The sequence below is a fragment of the Panthera onca genome, chromosome A3 (genome assembly GCF_046562875.1).
Source record: "Panthera onca isolate mPanOnc1 chromosome A3, mPanOnc1 haplotype 2, whole genome shotgun sequence".
NCBI lineage: Eukaryota > Metazoa > Chordata > Mammalia > Carnivora > Felidae > Panthera > Panthera onca.
The window spans coordinates 38,227,107-38,254,498 of record NC_138341.1 but is presented as its reverse complement, the minus strand read 5'-3'; the positions used below and the strand labels follow the sequence as shown (position 1 = coordinate 38,254,498).

Sequence of the window (27,392 nt, the reverse complement as noted above, 5' to 3'; positions counted from 1 at the left end):
GATAGATAAGGAACGGGGAGCCAGAGAGGAGAGGGGACCTGCTCCAACATCACACAGCTCGGTGTCAGAGTAGGAAGACTCTGCATCTCCAACCCCTTTCAGAGGGAGGGAAGAAGGTGGTGGGGTTGGCATTCAGAGAGGAGGGCTGAGGGTCTCAGAGGAGCCTGTGCAGGTCCAAGAGGTGCCCAGACTGCAGCGTGCCCCTCTGTGGCATCATACACCGCCCCCCAATGGCAGCTGGCCTCCCTCTGCAATGGGAAACCGGGGGCATTGCATCAGGAGAACCAGAGGGCACGATGGTTAGAGTTCACGTGCACGGTCTCTCATGCACACAAGCACCCACGCCCGGGCTAATTCCTACCCACCCGCCCTGCCTGGCCCCTGACAGCTGTTCCTGGGACTACTGTCTTCTTAGGCCACGGAGGGCTGAATCAGCTAGGAGGGGCCTTTGTGAACGGCAGACCCCTGCCTGAAGTGGTGCGTCAGCGCATCGTGGACCTGGCCCACCAGGGCGTGAGGCCCTGCGACATCTCCCGCCAGCTCCGAGTCAGCCATGGCTGTGTCAGCAAGATCCTTGGCAGGTAAGCACAAAATTCACCACACGCCACCGTCCCTGCAGGGCTTGCCTTCTGCGGCCCACCTCGCAGCCACCCTCCCTTCCCCCAGGGGACTCGGGTCCATTCCCGATGTCCAACCTTGGTCCCCGGGACCTGAACAGTGTGATGGCACTTCTGGACCTCCCCCTTATGCACTGCTCTTCTTCTGTTATTTTCCTGCCCTTTCTTCTTCTTTGTCCACTTCTCCTTCCTTTTTTTTCCCCTCCCACTTTTCTCCTTTGTCTCATGTCTTATTTTTATAGGCTTCTCTACTCCTAAAGCAGGAGCATCTTCCCCAAAGCACCCCACCCCCACCCCCGCCAACCGCCGAGACCAAAGGAAATGGAGCCACCAGGGAGGGGCACATGATCAGAGGTGGCTCCTGCGGCCTAAGCCCTGCATGAGGGATGTCTGAGTGTGCTTCTCAAACTGGTAACTCCCAGAGCATCAGCAGCAGAAGCATCAGAGGGTCCTGATGAGAGGCAGCTAAGGCCTGGTCCAGACCTACATATAAATCACAGCATCCACTCTGGAAGCCAGTCCTGGGTGCTGTGATTTTTATGAGATGACCAGGTAACACGTATGAACACTAACCACAGAGCAGTGGCTCACAGCCCCAGCTGCACGTTAGAGTCACCTGGGGAAAAGTAATTAAAAAAAAAAAAAAAAAAAAAAAAAAAAAATATATATATATATATATATATATATATATATATATATATATATATGTCTTGGCCCCAGCCCACACCAATTAAAGCAGAACTTTAGGAGAATGAGCCCAAGTTTTCGTACAGTGCTAAGGCTCCATCAAGTGATTCCAACTTTCTGCAGCCAGAATTGAGGACCAATGACCCAAAGGTTCAGCTGGAACCAGGAGCAGCAAAGCCCTGCTTCTGGATTGACATAGCACAGTCTGGAGAGCCACTCCCAAAATGCCCCTGCACTGGGGGACTTGGGGCTTTGCATCAGTTCAATGTACCTGTCTCCCTCACCCAACTGATAAGTGGGTTCAAGAAGAAGGTCACCTGAGTGACTCTGTCAGTTAAGTGTCTGACTTCGGCTCAGGTCATGATCTTGTAGTTCATGAGTTCGAGCCCTGCGTTGGGCTCCGTGCTGACAGCTCAGAGCCTGGAGCCTGCTTCAGGTTCTGTGTCCCCCTCTCTCTCCGCCCCATCCCTGCTTGTGCTCTGTCTCTCTCTGTCTTTCAAAAATGAAGAAACATTAAAAAAAAATTTTTTTTTAACGGATTCAAGTGGAATTCTGGTTTAAAGAGGCAAAGAGCCCTGAACTGTAACTGAACTGTGGAGAGCCCTGGCTTCCTACCGAAGGTGTCAGGGTAACATGTGCTCTGTGGCTAGGGTCAGGAGAGGACTTCCCAGGGTGGGCTGGGGTGACCCAGAGAGATGAGCCCTGGAAGGCTGTGACAGGCAAGCAGAGTTTTAAAGAACCAGATTTTATTTCATTGTAGAAGAGACCACAGAGTTTTCACAACAAGGAGGGCAAAGCTATCCTGACCTAAGTCTCTGATCCACCAAAGCAGCTAGTTGGTTGCTCAGAGGAGAGGAGAAGTGGACAGCCTGGGAGAGTGAGCTTGGCTTATGGGGCTGGACGTAGCCAGGGATCCAGGACAGGCTGGCATTCCAGAGTCCATGAGAAGCAGCTTCAACCTGAACCATGCAACCTGGTAGAAAACCAGTGGCCAGCCAGGGGGGAAAGGAGGGGAGCAAAGGTGAACCAGCCAGACCGAGGCAGAGGGCCCAATGATCCAAGCTGGCTTCCTGGGGAGGGTAAAGCTGGGATGGCCAAGAACAGCGAGTCATGCTTTAACTAAGAAAAGCTGGATAGAGGGGCACCTGGGTGGGTCAGTCTGTTGAGCGTCTGCCTTCGGCTCAGCTCATGATCTCATGGCTCGTGAGTTCAAGCCCCGCATCGGGCTCTGTGCTGACAGCTCACAGCGCCCTGCTCTGTGTCTCCCTCTCTCTCTGCCCCCACCCCCACTTGTGCTCCGTCTCTCTTTCTCCCTCTCAAAAATAAATAAAAACATTAAAAAGAAAGAAAGAAAAGCCGGATAGAGAAACCCACCACTGTGAACTTGTACACACGCAGCATGTGCATCACAATTTCCTTTCTAAGAAGGGAAATCTTTTGTTCTCCACAGGTGGCTCTTGCAGGAGCTCAGACACAAGACACTGGCCTGAGGGAAAGAGAGAGAAGCCAGGTGTCCAGGGTGAGGTCTTTAGCAGAGTTCGGCAGCAGCATAAACCTACCCATGCAAGGGAAACAGATAGTGCCAGGAACATCAAGTGTTTGAGGCCAGCCCGGGGGGGGGGGTGCGTTTTAGCCCCCAAACCCCTCCCCAGAAGCTTTGGAGAGGAATGAGAGTCTCTGGCTAAGTCCCGGCCGGAAGACCCCACCTGCTTATTGGGTAATTCTTTGGGGTTCTCTATTGGAGTAGGTACTACGAGACTGGCAGCATCCGGCCTGGAGTGATAGGAGGCTCCAAGCCCAAGGTGGCCACCCCCAAGGTGGTGGAGAAGATTGGAGACTACAAGCGTCAGAACCCTACCATGTTTGCTTGGGAGATCCGAGACCGGCTCCTGGCTGAGGGGGTCTGTGACAATGACACTGTGCCCAGTGTCAGCTCCATCAATAGGTAAGAGGGACACAGCAGCCGGGGGCCAAGGCACCTGGGCTTTGGGGGAATCATGACAGAGACCCGAAGAAGGGCCTGGCTTGGCTAGAGGGGAGCCTGAGGAGGGGCCTACTGCTGAAGAATTAAGCAGGAAGCACCCCAGGCTCCGGGCAGATATCACACCTCCCCACTGCTAGGAGACATTTCTGCCCCCACCCCACCCCACCCTGGGTTGTACTTTCCACAGTTTCCTTCCTCACATGCTACATCCTTTTTTGGTCAATGAAAGAATCTTGAATTGATACTTTCTCGGGCCACATGACCCCTAACCCGGCCCTCATTCAAGCATTCACCCCATTGTTTCGTCATTCAATTATTCACTCACTACCTCAGTCAATCAGTTCCTCACTCGCTCATTCATGTATGTGTGATTCACTCGATTTATGTGCTAGGCCCTGGAAACACACAATCCTTGTCCTTGTGGAGCTTACAGTCTAGGGGGAAGACAGACACTAATCAAGTACTAATCAAGTGCCCACACAAACAATTGTATAAGTGCAACTGTAAGTCCTCCTGAGGAGAGAAACATGCAGGTATGTGAGCTAGCATAAAGCGACTTGGTTTAGGAAGGTATGAAAAGATGTCCCTGAGTAAGAACGATGAATAAGAGTTAAATAAGTGAAAAGGGGAGCCAAAGGAGCCTTGAGGCAGCACATGCAAAGGACCTGTGGCTCATAGATCTTAGACAAGAAGCCGAAAGAAAGCCAGCAGATAGATGGGGAATATGGGGTAGGCTGAGGTAGAAAGGTCAGCAAAGACTGCCCTTTAGAGGCGGGTGGCCATGTCACATATTCTTACCTGTGACCTATAAGAAACCTGGCAGACTTTAAGCAGGAGGCTGACCAGCATCTCAAAAAGTCCACTCTAGCTACAATCAGGAGAATCGAGTAGAAAGGTCAAGAGCAGATAGGGGCAGGCCAGGGAGCGATCCTGGAGGGAGAGACTTGGTAGTGGCACTAAGTTGCTGACAGTGAGATGCAGAGACGGGTCAACAGCAGAGAGGTTTACAAGGTCAAACCCACTGAAGCTCATGATGGGCTTGAGAGAAGAGGGAAGGAGGCAGACGTGAACTCTGCCTGTATCTCTGCCTTGAGTGACCAATGGAACTGATCATGAAACGGGAAAACTGGGAAGGACCAGGTGTGAGGAGTAAGGCCATGCATTTGATTGTAGCAGGTTGTAATCGAGGTGCCTTTAAGATACCCAGGTGGGCTCTCAAAAAGGCACAGATCCAGGGCAGTGTGAGTCCTGTTTCCTCCTCTTCTCTCTAATAGCCTTTCTTGTCTTCCTTACAGGATCATCCGGACCAAAGTGCAGCAACCATTCAACCTCCCCATGGACAGCTGCGTGGCCACCAAGTCCCTGAGCCCGGGACACACGCTGAGTGAGTGCTGACCTGCAGGCACACTCGGCCTCGCACTCCCATACCCATCAGCAAAAACAGTCACACACACACACACACACACACACACACACACACACACACACCCCCGCCTGTGCGGACTGAGCCTTTCCACCGACAAAGCGTTGCTGGGTCCCGGGGAAGATGCACTGACATACTTAGGGGTGGAAACATTTCTGGCAGCCTTGATCCAAGAACCCCCACTCCCGTGGGCCCCTGTGTCCCCCATGGTGGCAGCGGGGGCTCCCAGGGGTGTCACCCGCATGTGCTGACCCTCTCCCTCTCCCCCCCACTGCAGTCCCCAGCTCAGCTGTAACGCCCCCAGAGTCACCCCAGTCAGACTCTCTGGGCTCCACCTACTCCATCAACGGGCTCCTGGGGATTGCTCAGCCTGGCAGCGACAGCAAGAGGAAAATGGACGACAGTGAGTGTTGGGGAGCCAGAGGGCAGGTCGGGGGTGGGGGGTGCAGGAGGGCAGTCTGCTCAGGCTCCACGGGGACCGGTGGCCCCAGACTTTGCAACTCCCGCCTACAGCACGTGGCCCACCCCCCAAGCTGGCCACAGTCCCGCAGCCCGGAGCCAGGTCCTTCCCATCCCTCTGCAGTCCGAGTCTGCCCTTCCACTCTGGCCTGGGGTGTGGTAGATGGGTCCCCTGAAAGCTCTCTCCCTGCCTGGGGATGCCAGGTGACCAGGACAGCTGCCGGCTGAGCATCGACTCCCAGAGCAGCAGCAGCGGGCCCCGCAAGCACCTTCGCACGGACGCCTTCAGCCAGCACCACCTTGAGCCGCTCGAGTGCCCATTCGAGCGGCAGCACTACCCGGAGGCCTATGCCTCCCCCAGCCACACCAAAGGCGAGCAGGTGAGCAGACGGGTGAGCAGGTGAGCGGCAGCGGGCAGGGGCCGCAGCAAAGCGCCGTCTCTCAAAGACTCCCAGTCAGCCTGCAGTCCAGCCGCCAGAGCAACTAGAACTTGCTCCGACGGGCTCAGGGCGCATGCTTCATGCAGCTCCAAGCCTCACAGACTTTATTTTCCCAGATGCTGGCATCTCCTCCCCTCCCCCCACCCCTGCCCCCAGCACTCTTGTCTCTCCTCACCTATAGCCTCTGAGCTCTGCCTTTTTGGGAAGAGCAACACAACCATCCCTCCGTTGCCCCGTGGCTTTCCCAGACCGCAGGGGTCGGGTCCTACAGCTCCAAAGCAGCTCCTCCAAGCCCTACGCCATGACCTCAGCCAGCACCTGCAGCCTACCTCTGGCCACTCACACCCGCACACCCTACGACCCTGCATTACTCACGCTCCCGAGCACACCGCTCTCGTTCACACCTCTCTGCACTGGCACAGTGCACGCCCTCCCCGCACAGCGCCTCGCCTCCCACCTTTCTGCCTGGAAAAGTACCGCTTGGCCATTATGACTCAGCTCAAGCATCACTTGTCCATGAAGTATGCCCTGCCCCTCAGACATGCTCCGTCTCTCCCTCGTCTGTGCTTCTGCATATCCAACGTGCCCCTCGGGTAACTTCTCACATTGTGCTGGAACCGTCTAGTGGACAGAGGTGTGGACAGTGGATTTCATAAGGCAGGGCGGCGTCTTGAAGCATCTTTTTTTTTTTTTTTTTTTTTTTAATCTCCAGCACCTAATGTTGTGCCCCTTTTAGAATAGATACCCAGTGAAGACGTATGGGTGAGTGAGCTGAGAAATCTGGAACGATAAATCGCAAGTTACAGGGGAGTTTTTTGTTTTGTTTTTGTTTTTGTTTGTTTTTTTTATTTCTCGTGCTCAGGACAGGTGAGATGGTTTATAGTGGGTCAGCTTCCGGGAAAAGGTAGCAGAGATGTCACGGGTCTCCCACGAGCCCAAAAGAGACTCCATAAGTCTGACAGAAACTCCAGGGCCGCTGGCCCCTCAGTTCATCTGTATCTGTATCTGTCCGCAGTAGCCGTGACCTCCACCCCCTCCCCCACGGGATCAACCAGCTGAGGAATTCCCTTAGGGTGGGTCCACGCATCCCACTTTGCTCCTGCTAGCGTTTGACCCAGGAATGAGGCAAGCCTTACGCCTTTAAAGTCTGAGCAGGACAATGTCGCCGATGCCAATAACCAGCTGAACCACTGCCAGTGACCGTCTGGGCTGCTGGGTCCATGCCAGCACCGCAGCTGGGCCGGCAATCTGCGTCAGCGATTTTATCAGGCCGGGCTCTGCACCCCACGAGGGGGTGCAGAGAAAGCTGGCCATCAGCAGACCTGGGGAGAGGGTGCGGCTGCTCATCGGAGAGTCAGCACATGGCTCCCTGAGGGAAATGGGGCCGCAGCCGTGGGCCCACGGGGACCCCGCTCTGTGGGAAGGAGCCTGCGTAACCCCAGTGTGCAAACAGCAGCCATCCTGGTAAAGAAACCCTGCTGCTGAGACCCCAGGCGCCCTCTGGGTCACAGAGCCATCTCCTGGCTCCATTAACCTGGCTGATTCCTTGATTACAAGGAAGCCCCGAGACCCCACACCAAGCCGGCCTATGTTCTACATGGGGAATTATGGTTATCAGAGAGTCTCCGAGCCGCAGGGACCTCGGGGACCACTGAGTCCAGTCTTTCCATTTGCGTGGAGATAACCCAGGGCCAGGGAGGGTCGACGGAGCCTGGGGGAGCAAACAGCTGTGGAGCTCAGGCCTGCCAGCCCTGGTTTCATTCAGACTTGCCCACTGATACCTGTTTTAGATATGGTGCTTCTATGTCCATTATTATGTGAAGACCGGAAAAACAGAGTTTGAAAACCATGGAACTCCTCCAACCTCTCATCCTGTACAGGAGGAAACTGAGGCTCAGCCATGTCCACCCGTGATTCATTCCCTCCCTCAGCCAGTCTTCTGCTCGCTCATTCATTCACCTGGGTTGGTGGTGGGGGCAGGGAGAATCCAGCCTGTCCCGAGGGCTCTTTGCATCTGAGCCCCTGCCTTTCCCACCCTTGGTGACTCTGTGCCATCAAAGGACACTCCGTGTTCTCTCATCTGGGCACAGGAAGGCCCTCTGGCCTGGGGAGCCGAGAAAGAGAGAGAGAGAGAGAGGGAGAGAGAGAGGCTTACAGGTCCTCACACCTGACCTCAGGTTCTGTAAAATCAACAAGGGGAAAGTAAGACGGTGGCCTTACTTCTCATTATTCTTTCACGATCAGGCACAGTTTCACGCTTAGGAACAGGTATTTTTCCTCTATTTTATAAGTGCAATAAAAAGCAGATCAACAGAATGTGACTATTAGGACAGACAGCAAGAATTTGGCAGCTTACAACTCTTCACATAATTCTGAAATAATAATACCTATGATAGCAATTTATTGGGCATTCTGTGCCAAGCATTTAGTATATGTATATAAAATCTCATTCAATCCGTACATCAGATTCTATTATCCTTGTTATGTAGGAGAAAAAAAAAAAAAATCAAGGCTCAGAGAGGTCAAGGAGATTAAAGCTACTTGGCTGGTCATTGCAGAGCCAGGGCTCAAACTGGCCCAGGAAACGAAAGCACTGTGCCCCTCTGCACTCCAATTCAGGCTCCATCCCAGTTTATCCCATCACTGGGATATCGCCGCCATTCAATGCAACATCACCAAGATGTCTGACTCTAGAGATTTGGGGATTTTTTTTTTTCCCCTTCACTGAATTGCCTGAATTCTGGAAAGCTATAGGATTTTGAGTAGATATTTGTTATCAAATCAACACATCCATAAGGCATTTTAAACTTTTCTTACACTCTCTAGAAATTGGGTATTTTGTTCAATTTCATTAAGCCGGGCTCCAGGCAACTCTACCCTACCCTGCAGCAGTCCCCCCTCGGAAGGCATGGAACCAGAGCACCATTCAGTCAGTAATTGCTGCTACATGGTAATGGTGCCCTGGTGGCCTTCAGAATTGACTGCAGTTTCCAAAAGTGCCCAGCATGCAACCAGAAAGTGCTGTGGCCCCTTGGAGAACACGGCTCCATGGAAGTGATTGCCTTTAGTGGAGCTGTTATGTAACCGCAGAACGTTCCTCGATTTTAATATGCACACGGCTCCACCTAGTGTGTTTGTGATGTGTGTGACCTGCCCGGGGGATCGGGTGTGCGCCTGTTTGCGCTGTCTTGTCCCCTCAAGGGAGGGAGTCCCGGTGAGGGGTAATGCATGCTTGCCTTAATCGTACATAACCCTACTCATGTCCAGGGAGGCCGGATGGCATCTAAAATGAGGCCTTAACAAAGAAAACTCCCCCAGGTACTTGATAAAGAGATTTTTAAACAAAATTGACCCCAAGTATCATCGTCCAGCTGAACCTGCGAGTTAATGTTTACTCGGACGTAGAAAAGAGAAAGAAGACACCCACCTGTTCTGGTGGGTGTCTTGTCTGCCACTTTATTGAAGGAAAGAGCACACGAGGCAGGATCCGGGGCCCTCTGTTTGGTACCAGTTTCATACTTACCGGGGACACTTGCCTCTCTGGGCTTCGGGCTCTCCACGTACAAAACATACAAAATACTGCTTGCCCACATCACAGGGCCATGGGGCTCAGTGGGTCAGGATGGCATTGGCAAAGCTCTAACGTGTCCTCTTTGCAAACAGAAGCGGTCATCGTGTCTTCCAGTTTAGGGCAGCATTTGAGAGCATGCACACGAGAGCCAGGCCCCTTGGGTTTCGGTCCTGGCTCTGCCCCACATGGGAGTATGACGAGCTTCTTGGCTTCCCTGTGCCTGCATTTCCTATCCGGAGAGGAATAAACTAATGAATGGAGCGAAGCACTCCGAGCCAGGCCAGAGGCAGACCGCTCCAGCCCTGCATCCTGCTCTCTGTGGGTCCAGACCGTGTGGGGAGACAGGGAGGGAGACCAGCCGGCTTTGAATTCCAGGGCCGCAGGAGAGGAAGCCCGGAGGTCAGGCTTCAGGGTCTCTAGGTAGGCCGCCTGCCAGGGGCCTCTGTGCGCTGACTTCTCTTTGTTCCCCAGGGCCTCTACCCGCTGCCCTTGCTCAACAGCGCCCTGGACGACGGCAAGGCCACCCTGACCCCTTCCAATACACCCTTGGGGCGCAACCTCTCGACTCATCAGACCTACCCAGTGGTGGCAGGTACGACGCCCGGAATGTCCTGGGCCACGTGGCCCCAGCTGCACAGATGGGCTGGAAGGCAGAGCGCGGCCGGCCCTGAGGAGGAGGGTGCTAGGACCTTGGGCCTGCAGAGGAGAGGTGGGCTGTGCTGGCTGGGCCTCCAGGTGGGTCCAGAGGGTCTAGCCTCGTATCCCAGGCCCCCCTCCGTGCCTCCTCGCTCCCCCACCGCTGCGGGGGAGGGGAGGGGAGGCGGCACACACAACACTCCTATGCTAGCAGAGGCACAGCAGGGAGGCAGAGCTTCTCTCCAGCCCTCACTCACTCCGAGGAACACGTGCAGCCCTCCCGCCACCCCCAGACTCAGAGAGGAGCCGCCTGCCCCCGCGCCCCGCCCGCACCCCTCCCGCATCTCATGGCTGGGTCTGTGCATGTGCCCACCCCATCATCTCACACCCCTCTCTCCTTGTTGTCTCCCTCCCTCCGGCAGATCCTCATTCACCCTTCGCCATAAAGCAGGAAACCCCCGAGGTGTCCAGTTCTAGCTCCACCCCTTCCTCTTTATCTAGCTCCGCCTTTTTGGATCTGCAGCAAGTCGGCTCCGGGGTCCCAGCCGGTGCCTCGGTCCCGCCCTTCAATGCCTTTCCCCATGCTGCCTCCGTGTACGGGCAGTTCACGGGCCAGGCCCTCCTCTCAGGTACGACAGGGAGGTCCCGGGCCGTGCAGCTATCGCGGGTGGGGGAGGGGGAGGTCCTCAGGGCCGGCCACCAGTCCCCTGCTTTGGGTGCAACCCCGTCTCTGGCCCTCAGTCCTGTCCACCGTCACCCTATTCCCTAAATCTACCCGCAGCTTTTGGACGTGCCAAGATGTGGCGCTCGGTGCTGGCCAAGTCAGGCCGTGGGAGAGGCAGGCACTCTGGGGATGCCAGGAAGTGGGGTGCGCGGCACATTTCCAGAACCTCCCCCCAAAGACCCGTGGAAGAGCGGGGGCCTTAAGGCCAGGAGCTAGGCAGTATAAAGCAGTGAACCCTTGGTCTGGGTGAAAAGTAAAAAAGAAGGAAAAGAAGAAAACTTTGGAGGGAAGAAGTCATTGGCTTTTGGAGACGATTTCCGGATCAAATTTCTAAAGAAGGCAGAGGGTCCGTCCCAGTTGGGTCTCCACAGTGTAGCACTCCTTGTATCCAGCTTAACAGGGTCACCCTCGGAGAAACTTGAGAGATGAGGGAGCAGGGGACCTCCCTTCAGGAACTTCACTGGCCTCAAAACAGTAAAGCTGGAAGTGCCTTAGGGGCATCTAGAGCAAATCTCTCCTTATATTGATGGGAAAGAGGCCCAGGAAGGATTGGGCCTGGCCAGGGCCCCTGCGTAAGCGTGTGGTTGTCTGGCAGAGTGAGGGCTCGGCCTGCATGCGGCCTGTGGGTCAGACCTCAGCAGAAGTGGGTCTCCCTGGAAGTAGGACATCAGCCCACCAGCCAGGGCCTGGGCAGCAGCTGAAAGAGGGTGTCTGGCTTGGGCAGGAGAAGACCTGAGATGGAGCGAGAATGGGGAGCAGGGAGGGACCCATGATAGCCTTCAGCTCTCCGAAGGGCTTCCACGGAGATGGGACTGTGTTAGATGTGGGCCCAAGGCACTGAACCAGAACCCATGGAGGAAGCCAGAAGTGGACTAGCCCTTCTGGACCAGTGTTTTTCACCTTGCTGGGCCTCAAAACACGCTGTTAAAATGACAGCTTTTACAGAAGCCAGGTATCCAAATCAGACAAATGAAGAGCTACTCTGTTTGAAGTAGGGACTCTGCCCCCCTGAAAACCCCTGGACTCGAAAACCACCACACCAGAAGAACAAGGCCTCTACCTGCCCAGAGGGACCACAAGGTCATCTTACTCAAGTGCACAGTCTGGCTGGACCTGGGATGTTTTTCTCTGTGCATCCCCACGTCTAGTGTGGGAGGACCTCTTGAAAGAGGTGGGCACAGAGGTAAAGGGTTCATGAAGGAAGCCCAATGTGTGGGCAGAGAGGCAGTGTTTCAGGGTATGGGGCACGGGAGCACATGTTGACTCAGAGTTCAAAATTTCAAAAGTGGGTGAAGTCAGCGGAGATGGGTCATTTGTTTTGACCAAAGTGATTAAAGGAGAAAAATCTGTGAGCTGAGTGGAGTGATGTCAGCCAGAGAAAATGGGATGGGAGGGTGGGAGGGGAGCCAGGGAGTAAAGGGGCTCACATCCGCCGCAGGATGGAGAGGCCCAAGCACTGGGTGAGACCTCCTGCTTCGTGTGAATGGTGGGCCCCAACCAGGAGGGCTGCGATAAGCCAGGCAGGGGATGAGGTGTGGATGGAGCACGTAACGATGGGGCGTAGTTCTTTAGTTACTGCGTGAGTTGCCCAGGTACCTGGCAGGACCATTCGAGAGGTCAAGGCAGTGGACGCATGGCATTGGGAAGCGGTCTTGGACAGTGGTCTGTGGCAAACTCCCTGCCCCCAACTTTCTCCCTTCCCTGTCACCCTGTTAGGGCTTCACGCACCCCCTGTCGATATGCAGTCAAAGCAGCGGGCCACTTCCAACCTCTGTCAGCTCTCAGTTTAGTGGACATGCCCACATTCCAGAGCAGCAGCAGAACTGGAAGGTCATGCACCCCATGGAGCAAAGAAGCGGTCAGGAGACACCAGGGTATAGAGTGCGGCCCCTGTGGAAGCCAATGGCTGGCTGTAGGGCCCAGCCCGAGGGCTGAAGATGCAGCACCAGAGTCAGGGACTCTTCCTCTGTCAAGGAACGCCCAGGCTTGGAGGCACCGGGTCCAGGCAGGTTGCCAAGAGCAGGAAGCAAGTCAGGGATGCAGTTCACAGAGCCCGGCCAGCCCTGTGGCTTGGGCACAAGGTACAGGATGGCTGGTGTCCATGTGGAGCCCAGGGTGTTGACCTGCGGCTCCTCGAAGACTGTCCACCTGCAGACTATGGTCAAGAATGGACCTAAAATACCTACCATGGGGCCGAGCCACGGTGAGCGGGCTGGGAGGACATGCAGGGAGAAGGAAGGCTGGAAGGAAGGAAGGATCTCAAGAGTCGGAGGGGGGCTAGAAAGCCATCCAAGAGAGGAAGAGGTGAACTTGAAAGAAAGAAGGGAGCCAAGACTCAATTATGCCGAGGTAGTGCTGCAGACAAGAGGAAAGAGGCAGGACCAGAGGAGTTTTCATTCCAGAATCAGCTTGGCCCTCACCTACCAGAGCCTTCCCAGTTCACCTCCTCTGAGTGGCTTCCTAAGGACCCTCCCTGCTGCTTCACAGTCTCCCCCTCGGGTCACTTCCTCTCCTCACCCAGTGTCTCTGATAGTGCGGTCTCCAGGGTGACTGTCCCTCTGGGTCTCAGCTTCTCCCTAATCAGCTTTTTAAAAAAGAAGGATCAGAGTTTGGGGAACAATAGGATTGTCCCTAATATTCCTGCCATTTCCCTTCAGATGCCCCAGTCTGGGTCCCAACACATTTGCAAGAGTGATAGCAAAGGCATCCTTGTCCTGGGTGTTCCAAGGCTGATTCCAGCTCAGCTGATCAGAGAGCCCTGAGTTTGGTTTTATCATCAAAGAGTCCATTACCCGCCTCCATTCTTTTGTGCAAAATTATATTTAGTCCTGCCAAAGAGATTTCTGGATTGCTATAAATTTTCTTTGCTATCAGAACAAGATAAGGAATTGAAAAGGGGTCAAATAGAGGGCAGACATCAAAGTGGGCAAATAAAATTGTCTGAAATCACCTCTACCCTCTAAATTCCTCCTGGAAGCTACCAATATTTAGAACACTTGCCAATATTTCTGGGGTGCTAGTGTTTTTTTTATAGAACCCCACTTTGCAGCCAGTGAACATCAGCCTGTGTCTACATCACCTTCTGAAAAATAGGGCCATGTAGAAAGTATATTTGAGTGCAGAGGAATTGCAAATCAAAGAACCTAAGGGCACCTGGGTGGCTCAGTTGGTAAAGCGTTCCTCTTGATTTCAGCTCAGATCATGATCCCAGGGTCATGGGATTGAGCCCTGAGTTAGGCTTTGCACTGAGCATGGAGCCTGCTTACGATCCTCTCTCTCTCCCTCTCCTTCTGCCCCTCCCTCACTCATGCCTGCACACATGCGCACGCACTCTCTCTCAAAAAATAAATATAAATAGATAAATAAATAATAACAAGTCAAAGAAACTAATGATGAAGACCCTTCAAAAATAAGTAATTCAGTAAAAGGTCATGGTTAGGCCATGTTGGAGTGCATCTACCTCATGGCTTCTGTGGTTACATTTCTGAGAAGGTTGCAAGGTTCTTGGCTTTTTGGAAGAAACCACATATTCAAGGAACTGAAGCAGAGTTTTGAAGGATTGACAGGGGAGTTTAAGGTACCATAGGCTGGATGAGGGCCATCCTGTAGAAAGTCTTACTAGGCTTTCCAGGAGGGCCAAGTTTCATGGAAGACTTTGGGGTCTGCTCCAGCACTTGATCCAGAAACGTCTGCTCCCCTGGGAGAAAATTCGGTGGTCAAGGAGAGATGAAGATTAAAATCTCAGAATATAAGGGAGTGAGGTTAATGAATTTATTTCTAAGAGCAGTCTAGGGGCTAGCTCTCATGGGATGGGGTCCTACGGGGCAATTGTGACTAAATTGCAGCTTCGGGGGAGCATGTGTCCTCGTGCTCTGCCCACTGAGCTGTGGAGCTCAAGAAACAGTAGGGCCAGGTGATGGAAAGGGATGGGTCGAGGGCAGTAGAAAGGGGAGTGTGGAACCACAGGGCTCCAGGGTCAAAGGAGACCTGGAGAATACCTAGACCAGCACCAGCAAAGAGGAGGCCTAAAAGCCAAGAGTTACCTCCTCACCTCCAGCCCCAGTCATGGTAGACACAGATGCAGCCTCAGAATCCTTCTCAACACAGGGTACCAGGAAGCCCCTACCAATGAAGTAAGTGATAAGGTGAACCTAATTTACTATCTTTAATCTAACCTAGCTCATGAGACAGATGGGAAGATGTGATTCAGAGAAATTAGTTTGTCCCTCATCTACACACTGGCTTGGATCTAGAGCGCTCTCTCTCTCTCTCTCTCTCTCTCTCTTTCTCTCAGGGAAGAGGAAGCAGGAAAAGGAAAGAAAAGGCATTGGGCCTGAATTAGCCACCAACCCTCTTCCATCACTCTCCTACTCATGCATCTGTCCACCCCCTGTACGCCTGCTGCCCTCACAGACTTCATGGCCGCCCCTTCCTCTCAGAGCCTTCAGTCTTTGGCTAAATGTTCATCTGAGAGCCGAGGGGGCTGAGTCCGATAGCTGATTGTATTGCAGTCCTTCTTCAAAGAAGGATCAGATTTTACCTTGGTGTATTTTCTGCATAGTCCTTCCTCTACTTCTAAATGCACTAAAATTTCCTTGCCTCACCTGAGTTTCCAATCCCTCCTTTATTCAGACCTTGGGTCAAGTGAACTGAACCCACCTATAGAATTCCAGTGGATTCCACCCTGTTTGCTCCGGCACCTATGGTGTTCATTTTTATGAAAACATTCGCATAGTTTTAAATAATGAACACTGATGGCTCATTTCAAATAGGGTTTATTCTATAAGGGTTCCCATGATGTAACAACTTATAGAATGTGTCCACTGCACTAATCGATGTCCACCTATAACATGAAACCCTGGCTGTGAGTTATACTGATAACATCATAGTAATAGTAATAAGGTATATAAGGTACTCTTATTTCCCCCCTCCCCCACCCATTTTGCACACGAAGAAACAAGCTTGGGCACATAGGTGGCTGGTCTAAGGACACTTGGAAAATTAGTTGCAGAAGCAGGATAAGGACCAAGGTCCTCTGGTTCCTAAATCCTTCCTTCAGAGGAAAGACAGAAGTCCAGAAGGCCTGGTCTCATTTTTGACGCCCTAAACTTGGCTCCACACGCTTATCCCAGCTCATGCCCAATCTTGCTTTAGTGGCTGGCCTTGCTAATTTAGCATTCTTACTCACTGCTGTATCCCCAGTATTCGGAAAAGTGCCTGGGACCTCATACTTTCTCAATAAATCTTTATTGAATGCACAACTTGTCTTCAGGAAATCTCTAAAAATAGAGGTAAGATTTAGTCGCTGCAGTACTAACGACTCATGAGGTTCCATGGGACGTGCCTTCCCTTTCATCATTACTAGCCACCCCCTGAAGAGTTCAAAGCATGTTGGACCTCGGGGGGATGTCAGGCAGAAAAGTTGGACAGGCAGTGGTGCAGAGGGGACGGCCCTGGTAAGTTGGTTGACCGACTCACAGGGGGTCCCTGTGAGTCCCGGGAGAAAAAGCAGCCCCCCATGTGAAGGAGGCAGAGGCGCTTGGGTAAAATGGTCATAACCGAACACAGCGTTTCTCACCCCAGGGTGATTTTGCCCCCTGGGGACATATGACAATATCTGGAGACATTTTTGGTTGTCCTGTGGGGTGGGAAGTGCTTCCAGTACCGAACGAATAGACGCCAGGGATGCTGTGGAACATCCTGCGATGCCGAGGATGACCCCCACACAAAAATCATCTGGCCCCAAATGTCAATAGTGCTGAAGTTGAGAAACCCTGTAAACATCACTAAGAAATGGAATGACCAAATAACTCATCATTCCAAATGGGGCATTTGAGAGTAAAATAGATGTTATTAATAAATACGCTGAGTGGTAATGACAGCGGTCATTACCTGGACAGATGCGGCCAAAGCAGGATGAATTGCCAAGAATCCTTGGGTGAGGGAGAGTCTGATCTGGGCCTGTGGGACATGAGAGAAGTGGAAGAAACTCACCGAGTCAGACGGGGCCTCCAGAATGGGAAGGTTCAAACTTTCTGATGTAGAGGAGAGGTAGAGCCAGGGAAATCAGGTCACTAGGGCTGTCTCCACGTGCCACCAAGACAAGGGCATTACCCGTAGATTATAAAGAGAGAGCTGGATGTCTGTTTTGCTGAAAGTGGGTTGTTTTTTGGTTTCTGTTTGTTTTTTTTTTTCCAGGAATGGAATTGACAGATGTGTGGTTCATGTTCAGGTGTTAACACCAAATATCTCTCAGCCTGTGTCTCCTTTCTAGGTCAGGGATAGCCTGTAGGTTTTGTGTCCTTTACAATTCTGATAGGTTGTATCCACCTGGAAGACCACGTTGAGGAATAAGAACCACCCTCCCTGGCCCATTGGAAAACAGTTCAGTGATTGATTAGCGATGTCTGCCACGGGTCCAAAAAAGCATAGTGAAAGGTAGTGGCCCAAAGGCCTTTGCCATCCCTTGTAGGACCTCGTTCTTGATCCTCAAAGCGGAGCTGAAAGGATGTGAGCTCTGAGTCCAGTGGCCCCTAATGTATTACTTAGGCCAGCTACACACACTGCTACGCTGGACGCTGGGGGGGATAACAAAGACCCAGAAGAGATAGCCCCCGCCCTGCCTTCAAAACCATGACATTGTTATGGGTAAATAAGATGCACACCAATAAAATCACTGGAGGATGGGCCACAATACAGGACTGCAATAGCAAGTGCTCCCTGCACAGTGGAGCCTGTGTCCTGTTGGCCAGACAGAGGGAGAAGCTTGAGCGCAGAGAAGGGAGGAGGGGGAGTGGGTTTGGAGACTGGCTTTGAGGAGAGTGGTGGTGGCATGAGGGAAGACTCGCTGAGCCTCAGGGAAGCAAGACAGACAGCGCAGAAGCCCACAGTGGCCTAACTAATGACTCCTTGCTATATTTTTCCAGGGAGAGAGATGGTGGGGCCCACGCTGCCCGGATACCCACCCCACATCCCCACCAGCGGACAGGGCAGCTATGCCTCTTCTGCCATCGCAGGCATGGTGGCAGGTAAGGGGAGGGGCTGGGCAGGAGGGGAGTACTGCAAACAGGAAGTGTTGGCCAAAGGTAGAGCAAGAGCAAGAGGGGCCAAGAGGCAGGGTGCGTCCCATGCACAGATTTCCCAAAAGGCATTGAAAGACCCACCAAAGGGTGCATCTTCTTGGAAACGCTTGGAGCAAAGATTTCACTGCAGTCCTGGCTCCTTAACTCTCCCCGGCTCAGCTTCCTTCTTCCCACCTGCTCCCAGATTCCCTGTGATGAAATGGGCAGGGCTGAGACTGGCCAGTGTTCAAACCCAAACTCTGCCACTTCTTCCGTTGACTCAGTGAGGCTTGATGGAGGGTGCCTTAGGGGTCCGCAGGACAGTGTGAGCTAAACACAAGCCTGGCCCTTGAGCAACCCATTGTCTCCCAGTTTTTTCACTCTGATGCATTTGTACACCCTTTCTGTAAAACTTGAATATGAATGGGGTCGGTGATGATGATGATGATGATGATGATGGAGATGGTTGAAATATACCTTCCTTCACACCCCACATGCACTCAACCCTGCATGGGCAGGACACGTGTTCTAGGTACTCCAAAGGTACTGCAGGGACATGAGCTGGAAGGATTTCTCCATCATCACTGGCATTGTCCTGGAATACTGCCTGCCAGTCATGTGGATTTCTTTATCCACCGGCGTGATCATCACCCAATAGTGACCCAGGGTGTCAAGGTCTAGACAAGTGAGGACAAGGAGTTTTTCTGGGCGAATCTCACTCACTCTTTTAGGAACCGTATAGAAAGGACCCAAGGGAGGACAGGGCAGAATCGAGTCATATCTACTGCCCCAAGAGGCCCCAGGACGTGGAGCTTTTGGAACGAGCTCTGAATCAGGACATCTGTGACCCCCATGCAGACGCCCCTGACCCCAGAGACTTAACACATTACATTCACCCAGGCTGCTTCCCTCCCTCCCTCCCTGGCAGGGGCTGTTCTCTGCCAGCCACCCACTCTGGGTGCCCTGTGCTGAAGCAGGTGGGCTGGGCTCTCCAGGGCAGAGGGAGGGGAGGGAGAAGAGAGGAGGCAAGGAGGCTCTGCGCTCCCTGGGAACCTGCTGAGCTGGCACTTGTTGCTGCCTGGTTACCGTGGCGATGTGCTTAATGCAGCGTTGAAAATACAGAATACTGACTCCTCTCTCCCTCCTGGCCCTGGACTCCCTCCCTCCCTCCCTTCCTCTTCTGGAGCGTGAAATGAGATTGGTCAAGATAAAAAAGGAAAAGATTCGGTTATTTTTTTAAGAGTGTGGATAATGGGGCCTCTCAATCAAAATCCCAGGCTCCAGTCGGCTCCCCCCATCCCCCTTCCAACCTCTCCACCTTTCCCTGCCGCCTGCTTAGAGGAGGAGGAGGAAACAGAAAGCACAGGGCTTTTCTCTTAATTATGAATCATTCCCCAAGGCCAGGCCCAGGGCAAGGGGGTCCTGGGGCCCAGAGTATGACCCGTGAGGTAGCTGGAAGGTTTGGGCCTCTCATCAAAGGCCCGCAGGTGTTTCCAGAAGGATCTCATCCTGAGTGAGTGTTGTGGAAAAAAAAAAAAATAGCACAACTACAACATCAACTTCAAGTGAATTACAAAAGGGGTGGGCCTTGCCTTGCGCAGTGCATGGACTTTGCAGTAAGTCATATGTAAATCAGGTTTCAGAAAATGCAATACTATTTAAATGTATCCTCTGGTTCCTAGGAACTCCGTGGTACAAATTAATCCTTAAGGAATTTTTTTGCACAAAAATTATTTGTCCATCTCTATAGTAGCTGCAATCTCCCAGTTGACTAAACGGTGATTCCTTCTATTAAAATTAATAAAAACTTCACTGAGTGCCGACTGTGTGTTAGATGCATAATACATGCTTAAAACAAGGCATGCCAGTGGGCATTCTTCAATCATTTGTGGAAGGAAGGAAAAGATCATTAATTCCTGTGTGCCTGGCCATTCATAGATATAACTTTCCTTTTGAATCCTCACCATAAAATTAGGAAGCTGGTATCATTCTAGTTTAATATAGATGAGGAAACGAGCTTAGAAAAGCAAAGGAGTGTGCTCAGGGCCTTAATTAACTATACCCTGTGACTGAGTTGTTCAAACCCAGGTCTTTTGATTTCAAATCTAGGGTTCTTTCTACTACACCATACTGCCTCCCCCAATACTAGAAATAACAACGCAAGCTATAGCAAAATGACACAAGAACAGGACCAGGACACAGACTTCTCCTGTCCACTCATCATCTGTTTTGCCTTCTCATGGTTGTTGTTGTTTTTCCTGCCCCATTAACAGAGTTGATGACCCTCACACCAGTTCTAGAGCTGAACTGACAACTCCAGATAGATGGATCCGTCCATCCATCTACTCACTTTTCCATCCATGCATCTTTATACACATTTTTCCATCCATCCATCATCCATCTTTCCATTTCTTCCTTCCATTGATAGTTCCTTCTATCCGTTCATCTATCCATCCTTTCTTACATCCATCCTTTCATTGATCCATCTATCCTTCTATCCACCCATCCACCCATCCATCCATTCATCCATCCATCCATATATCCCTCTATACATCCATCATTTCATCTGTCTACCTTTCCATCATCCATCATCCAGTTTCCAGCCTTTAAACCATTCTTGCGTCCTTTCATCCATTCATCTCTTTTTCACTTGACAAATACTGGTTGAATATCTATGGTATAGGATGCTGAGGATATAGCAGTGAAGAAGGCAGGAGGCCCCTCTATTCATGGAGCTTACAACCTAATCATGAAGAAAAAAGTACAGTAAACAAGTCAACACATGAGTAAACAAGATCATTTCAGATAGTGGCAAGTGCTGTGAAGACAGTAAAGTTGGATGATGTATTAAAGAGCCACGGGGAGAGGAGATAACCACTTTAGATTGGGTGAACAGGGGAGACCTCTTTGAGACGGTTTTCAAAGTGATCAGCCAAGTGATAAACTAGAGCAAACCACCCCCAGCCCAAAAGAACAGCAAGTGCAAAGGCCCCAAGGCAGGAACTAGTTTAGCGCGATCACACTTAAAAAGGAGTTGGTGAGTATATCCAAGAAACAACGAGTAAATGGGGAAGGCACTACAAAAGGAGGGGATGTTGGTAGTGGCTGGGTCGAATTTTAAGACAACTGCCGGGGAAACAGACTGCTCTTTCATTCTTGGGAGGAGCTTAGTGGGACTGGAAGGTAGACAGTCAAAAGAAGAAGCACAGAGACCAGTTAGGGGACGGATAACCGTAATAGTTCCTGCAAGACCTTGGTGGCTTGGGCTGGGCGGGGGGGGGGTAAGCAGTGAGGGAGGAGAAAAGAGACATTGAAGGTATTTTAGCGGTACAGCCAACAACACTTGGTGAATTGGCTGTGGGGGTTCCAAAACAGAGGAAGCAAGAATGACTCCTAGGCTTGAAGCTTGGGAAAATGCGTGGATGGTGGTGCTGGCGAGTATATATATGGGAGACCAGGAGAGGAAGGGATAGAATGTGTGGCAGGTGGAAATCAAGAGTTCTACTTGGGCCATAATAGGATTGAGACACCTCCAAATACCCAGTTTAATAAGTTAGTAGGCACTTGATATATGTCTGAAGGAACGAATTCTGGCTAGGACATAAATTTCAGCCATTGTACCAAGCTGTTATTTAATGCCAAGTGATTTGACAAGATCACTAGAAAGAGAATGTGGATGGAAAATCACAGAAGGCTCACAGACCAAGCCTTCAGCACTTAGAGCTTGAGCAGAGAAGACACCAGCAAGGAGAGTGAGTGGGAGGGAACAGTGGATCTAATGGCAAAGGCATCGTGAAACCCAAAGGCAAAGAGGGAGCAATGACCTGAATCAAGGTTGGCTAGGAGGTTGAGGGGGTGGGGTGGGCATCGAAGTGACCATTGGAATGATCAGGATGGAGGCTGTGGGGATTTCAGGGGATCAGCACTGGCCTGTTTGGAGGGGAATGAGGAGGTGAGGGCAGAGACCAGGGAGCACAGAAAGGGGCTGGTAGCTGGATACGCGGCAGGAAGGGAATTTTTTAAAAACAGAAGATGGCAGAGCATGTTTGCTGCCTGGAAGAAGTGGTGAATTAGAAAGGGAGGGATTGATGAAGCAGGAAAAAAGGGGATAGATTGTAGGGGGAAAGTCCTTGGAAAGGTGAGAGGGGTGGGATGCGGAGCAAAGATGACGGGTTGGCCTTTCACGGATGCGGAAACATTTCATCCACTGGGGTTGCATGCAGGTTGACGGGTCTGGTGGTGGGAAGACGCGGCACCCAGGTGCGTGCCGCCTCCTGTGCCCCAACCCCTCCGCCAGCTTCCGTGTGATCGAAGCACATAGGTATTTGGTGAATGTGTGTTCAGTATATGAGTAAGCGTGTGAGTGAGTGAATGCATGAATAAGTGACAAAATGAGAGAGGAAACACATTGTATTTTCCACCTCTCTTCCTTGTCCTTCGAAGCCAGTAGTGTTTGGCACTGGCCAGGGGGGTGGGGTGAGTGGGGGTTGTGGTTAGAGGCCCCGGCTGTGTAGCCCACGTAGAATCAGCTTCCTTCTAGGGTGTTCTGAAACCAGGCAAATCGAGGATACAACAGCGGTTAATGGGGAACAGTTTCCATTGTGGGATACAAGAAAGAGCCCTGGGGCAGGAGCTAGGGCGCATGATTAGTGCAGGCTCTAACTGAACAGGGGATCTGGGGTAAATGTGTTTCCCTCTCTGGGGAGCAGTTTCTTCACTCGTGATCCTCGGTTGAGCTTTATTCTAGCGCCTGCTTGATGGGAAAATAGTAAAAGCTAGCATTTCTTGAGTGCTTTTTATATACCAAGAGTGGGGCTAAACGTTTAACGTATATTATCCGATTTAATCCTCCCTAAAACACCATGAGATAGAGACAATAATTCGTCCCATTTTACGGATGAGGACAGCAAGGCTCAGAGAGGTTAAGTGATTTGCCCAAGGTTATACAGCTAGGAAGTGGGAGATTTGGGAGCAGAGATTTGATTCCAGGCAGGCCGGCTCCAGAGCCAGGCAGTTTCAGGCTTCCCTTCCAGTGTCGGTGAAGGAGACCAGAAGCCACCGAAGGCTCTTAGCTCCCAATAGCAGATGAGATTCTGAAAGGCGGTGCAGATATTCATGGTTTGGCAGGATTGGCAGGAACCTGGCTTTCAGACGAAACTGTCTCAGAAGCACATAAAGGGATTATCCGAAATTCAGAGTTAAGAGCCCTGAGGCCAAGTTCTGCTCTGCCATTTGATGTGAGGCAAACTGCTTAATCCTGCGGCACTCCAATTTCCTCTTCTCTCCATTGGCCATATTAATGGGTGCTGCATAGGATGCTGATGAGGACAAAGGAGCATAGTGTATGGGAACATGTTTTGCAGACTTTAAGCTCCCCACCAAGTCCCCATGGTAATGGTGCGGTCTGCTTGGGTTTGTTGTTACTTAAGGGAATCCTTATGTCATTTCTTTGGTAAGTCATTCCTTTTTGGTAAAGCCAAGAATCCACTCACAGAAAGAGGTGATCTGATTTGCTGTGTTGGAAGTCATGCACTGAGTTTGCTTCAAGTGGCCCACTTAGGATGGGACCCCCACGTCCTCAGAGCAAGTCCCCAAGAGGTTGGTGCCTTGCAGGGCTCCTCCCTGGGCTCCTTCCTCTAATCCTCAGCAGCCCCCTTCCCCCACCGCCACAGCCTCATACACACCCCACACCCGTCCCTAACAAACTCAGAGCTAGGGAGGCTAAAAAGTTTGTATGTGCTAATTCTTTCTATGGCTGCTTCTGTGACCCCGCTCACTCCCTTCTGCCCCTCCTGGAAAGGTCTTCTGTTGAAGGTCCAGGCCCAGAAAAAGTGGTAGAACCTGGGCGCCGGAGACACAGTTCAGCTTCCAAACATCACCAAAACCTTCAGCTGTGTGAGCTTCCAGAGGTCTCCAAGCCTTAGCTTCTTTACCTGAAAAATGGGCACAATAATGTCATGTCCCTCCTGGGCTACCTGGGAGGACTGAGCTTGTCAGGGCGGCGCCTCTGGTACCTGTCCAAATTGATGCAGGCTGAGGGGCCCCCAAAGGGTGGATTGAGGGACATCTGAGCTCACATGGTCTCTGCCCTGGCTGTCCATGCCCCCAGGGCTGGCCCAGTGCCAGCCCTGCAGACCCTTCTCCCCCACCCCCAAGCCTACATTGGTACGTCCACCTCACAGGCCTCTCACCTGTGTGCCTCCAACAGGAAGTGAATACTCTGGCAATGCCTACGGCCACACCCCCTACTCCTCCTACGGCGAGGCCTGGCGCTTCCCCAACTCCAGCTTGCTGAGTAAGTCCCCTTGGGGCCGCCCAGGCCCTCTGCTGTGTGGGGCAGGGTTGGGGTACAAGACTGGGCCAAAAGTCTGCCTGAAAGGCAGCCCGGAGGCCCAGGTTAGATGGAGGGCTTCTGGGAGACAGGTGTTCTTGGCAGTCCAAGCAGGTAGAGGGAAGGCCAAGTACCTAGGTGTTTGGAGGGAGAGCACACAAGCAAGAGACTTCTCGGCATCATTCTCCCTCCTACTGCCTGAGGCCATGTCTCTGAAATCTTGGTTCTGTGTGAGATTCAGGGCTCAGGCCTTGGAAGGGCAAAGGTGGACTCCAGCAAAGTCTAAGAGTGGACTTCCTGCCTTCAGGGGCTCACAGCGCAGCAGCAGGGACACTGAGGCAAGGACGCCCTACAGGAGTGCAAATAAGGCTGTCCTGTCACACACATTAACCATCTAAGTGGCGCACTGGTACTCATTATCCAGCACCAGAACCCTCATACGGGGACCCTTTGTTCAGTACCTTCCTGATATTTGGCTTGAGATGTGGACACCCTTCAGGATGGAGGTCCAGAGAGTGAGCTATGGGCTCCTGTTCACCCCTCTCTTGCCCTGGGGCCATGGGCTGGGTAAGGAAGCTTTTTAGGAAACCAAGCCCCATAAGTGGCTTGAAGAATCCCACTAGAGTTTCCCTGAGTGATGACCTTGAGGGTCTCAGAACAAACCTGAGCCCAAGAGGAGCAGTGGAGCAAGTGTGGCCCACCCCAAGGGCCTGGCAGGACCAGCCATCCCCCAAGAACCCCCTTTCTTCCCATTACCTTCTGGCATTCCAAAAATGACTGGGAGGGTGGTTAACCTGGGCTCTGTTTGCCACAAGGGGTCAACTCCAACTCACCTTTCCGTTCAATTTAGCCAGAAAGGATGAGGGTGCTGAGATGGGCCAGGGGCAGGGCACCTCCCCGCCAAGCCTTCCTGGGCTGCACATCCTGCAGGTGTAGGGAGCCTCCCTGTGGAGATCCTCAAACGCACATCCCCCATGGCCAGTCAGGATTCTGGTCCTTCTGACTAGAATGGGCCCTAAGGAGAAGATTCTCTGACCTCGCACTGTGTATGCAAGGTTGGGGAAGGCCCCAGTGATCCCCAGGTGCGCTTGGTTCTTCAAGGTTCCAGATGTAACTGCTCTCAGTTGCCCTCTCCCTGAAAAGGAGGGTGTTGAAGGTCAAAGCCATTGTGGGGGGAGGGGCAAGAAGCCAACAGTTCTCATTCTGGCCAGAAACCCAAAGGTGAGGCCAGGGAAGGAGGAAATAGGCCCAGAGAGGAGTTAATCTTTGATGATCAGATAGGCCGGAGGGGTAGATGATTAACTTGTGTTGTCTTAAAGGTTAGCAGATGCAGGGGAAGGCTGTGGTGCAATTTCCCCTTCTGACCAGCAGTGTTGTTGTTGTTGTTTTTTTTTTAAAACACGTCCAGGTTCCCCATATTATTACAGTTCCACATCAAGGCCAAGCGCACCGCCCACCACTGCCACGGCCTTTGACCACCTGTAGTTGCCATGGGGACAGTGGGAGCAACTGAGCAACAGGAGGACTTGGCCTGGGACAGGCCCCAGAGAGTCACACAAAGGAATCTTTATTTATTACATGAAAAATAACCACAAGTCCAGCATTGCGGCTCACTCCCTGTGTGGTTGATTTAATGAACCATGAAAGACAGGATGACTTTGGAGAAGGCCAAACTGTCCTCTAAAGACTCCGCAATGAGGGGCAGGAGTTCCAGGGAGAGAGCACTGCCCCATTCCAAAAGAGACAGAATTGGAGGAGAAATGTGCAGAGAGGAGGGAACCGCCGAGGAGCTTGAGAGGGACGGCTCGCGCCCCACGAGGGGCTTAGGGCCGCAAAGGCGTCTGTGGCTCCATCAACGCGCTCTGGCGGTCCTGGGCTGTAAGCACTTCTGTCCAGCCCGCACACCACAGCCGGGCGCGGAGGCTGTCCCCCCACAGCCCCGCTGATCGTCACCTGCAGCCTGCCCCACAGCCGAGGCTCTGGCCGTCCACCTCCTCCACTCGGCTTGCTTGGCTCTTTCCGCGCCTCCCTCCCGGCCACGGGCTGAGGGCCGGGTGGAGTCAGCCGGAAGCTCCACCTGGCGGTCAAGGGCCTGCCTTTCGCCTGCTGCTGAGAATGTGTGAGCACGCCCCAGGTTCTCCTCCGGTGGATCATTCCTTGCCAGCCAGTCGGCCTATTACAGCTTGAGACAGACATTCCCCAGGGCCCCGGCTCCTGGGGAGTGAGCTGCAGCCCTTCCCGGGGGGCAGAATGAGGCAGAATTGCCGGGACCGCTTCCCTCTCCCTACTGCCCCTGCCAAGCCAGGTATGCAGCCTACAGCCCAAGCCCACAGCAACGGAAAAGACCCTGAGGCGACCCCCTGAAGCCAGCAATGGAGGTTCCCCCTCTGGCCCCCTCGCAGCCCTTGCCCCAGAAGCCTGACTGTAAATACTGTAAATGAAGCTCTGTTTGGGTCAAGCTTCCCTCTGTCCACCCCTAGACTTTGGCCTCTCAGTGAATTGTCTCCCTGCCATGTTGGGCTTTCTCTCCTTGACGCTTCTTTCTTTTTTTTAAAGACAACCCACCATTACCACATAACTCAATAAACCATTACTCTTGGTCTCAGGCTTTGGGGTCAGCTGGGGAAGGAAGCACCCTGGGTCTGGGCTTTCTCCAGAGAATCCCAGAGCCCTGTGGACAATGAATTCATGTTGGGTGGGGGGTGGGGGGCGGGGGTTGAAAGACCGTCTGATGCCCAGGAGCCCTGACTTGGCATTCTCCCTCTCCCTCTGTTAATAGATGTTTAACTCCGGGCAGCCACTTATCCTAAGCTTTGATTTCCACTGTGAGTGAATGTGAGATTAAAATGAGCACATGGCACGATGCCGGGCCAATCGTAGACTCCCCACAAGCAGCTGCTCCTGTTATTCACAGGAAGCCAGAGAATCAGCGGGGAGGGTTGGTGAAGGTTCTGGGAACACTGTAAACCGGAGCCCAGGTAACCGATCCCATGCGCCCTGCGGTGTGACAGGAGGGAGAAGACATTTCCCGGGCTCTACTGTGTGCAAGGCTCCGTGTGGAGGGCCTCCCATAAATTAAGCTGGGATTAGCCCCATTCGAGATTTGAGGAAACTGAGGCTAAATGAAATAACTTGCCCCAGGTGGGAAGTGGGGGTGGGGGGTGGGGTTCAATCAAGTCCTCTTGGAAAGACCGAGCAATGGGTGGCCCTGGGCATGCAGGGCCAGGAGGGGGTGAGGGAGGCCGCAGGGCAGACAATCCCTTTCTAAGAAGTTTTGGAGAACAAGGGTCACATAAAATGGTGACTGCAAAGGCTGTGCCCCCACGAGGGTGCTTGGCCTGTGGGGACCCTCTCCACCGGGGACACAGCTGGAACTAGGGGCAGGGCTCTGTGTAGCATGGTGCCCAGGTGAATGCTGACGACAGGGCAGCAAAGGGAGGTTGTCAGATGGAGAGGAAA

At 52.5% G+C, this 27,392-nt stretch overlaps 1 protein-coding gene across 1 annotated transcript in view; it reads left to right on the top strand.

The window, feature by feature from the left end:
• Positions 1-26,534, top strand: part of PAX8 (paired box 8) — a 58,356-nt gene extending 31,822 nt beyond the window's left edge. The window contains exons 3-12 of the mRNA XM_081795123.1: positions 389-581; positions 3,049-3,249; positions 4,584-4,672; positions 4,989-5,114; positions 5,375-5,550; positions 9,653-9,773; positions 10,240-10,446; positions 17,468-17,569; positions 23,811-23,897; positions 25,342-26,534. Coding sequence (XP_081651249.1) covers positions 389-581; positions 3,049-3,249; positions 4,584-4,672; positions 4,989-5,114; positions 5,375-5,550; positions 9,653-9,773; positions 10,240-10,446; positions 17,468-17,569; positions 23,811-23,897; positions 25,342-25,418 — 1,379 coding nt within the window. The 3' untranslated portion in view covers positions 25,419-26,534. The remainder of the gene's footprint in view (positions 1-388; positions 582-3,048; positions 3,250-4,583; positions 4,673-4,988; positions 5,115-5,374; positions 5,551-9,652; positions 9,774-10,239; positions 10,447-17,467; positions 17,570-23,810; positions 23,898-25,341) is intronic.
• Positions 26,535-27,392: the final 858 nt, after the last annotated feature.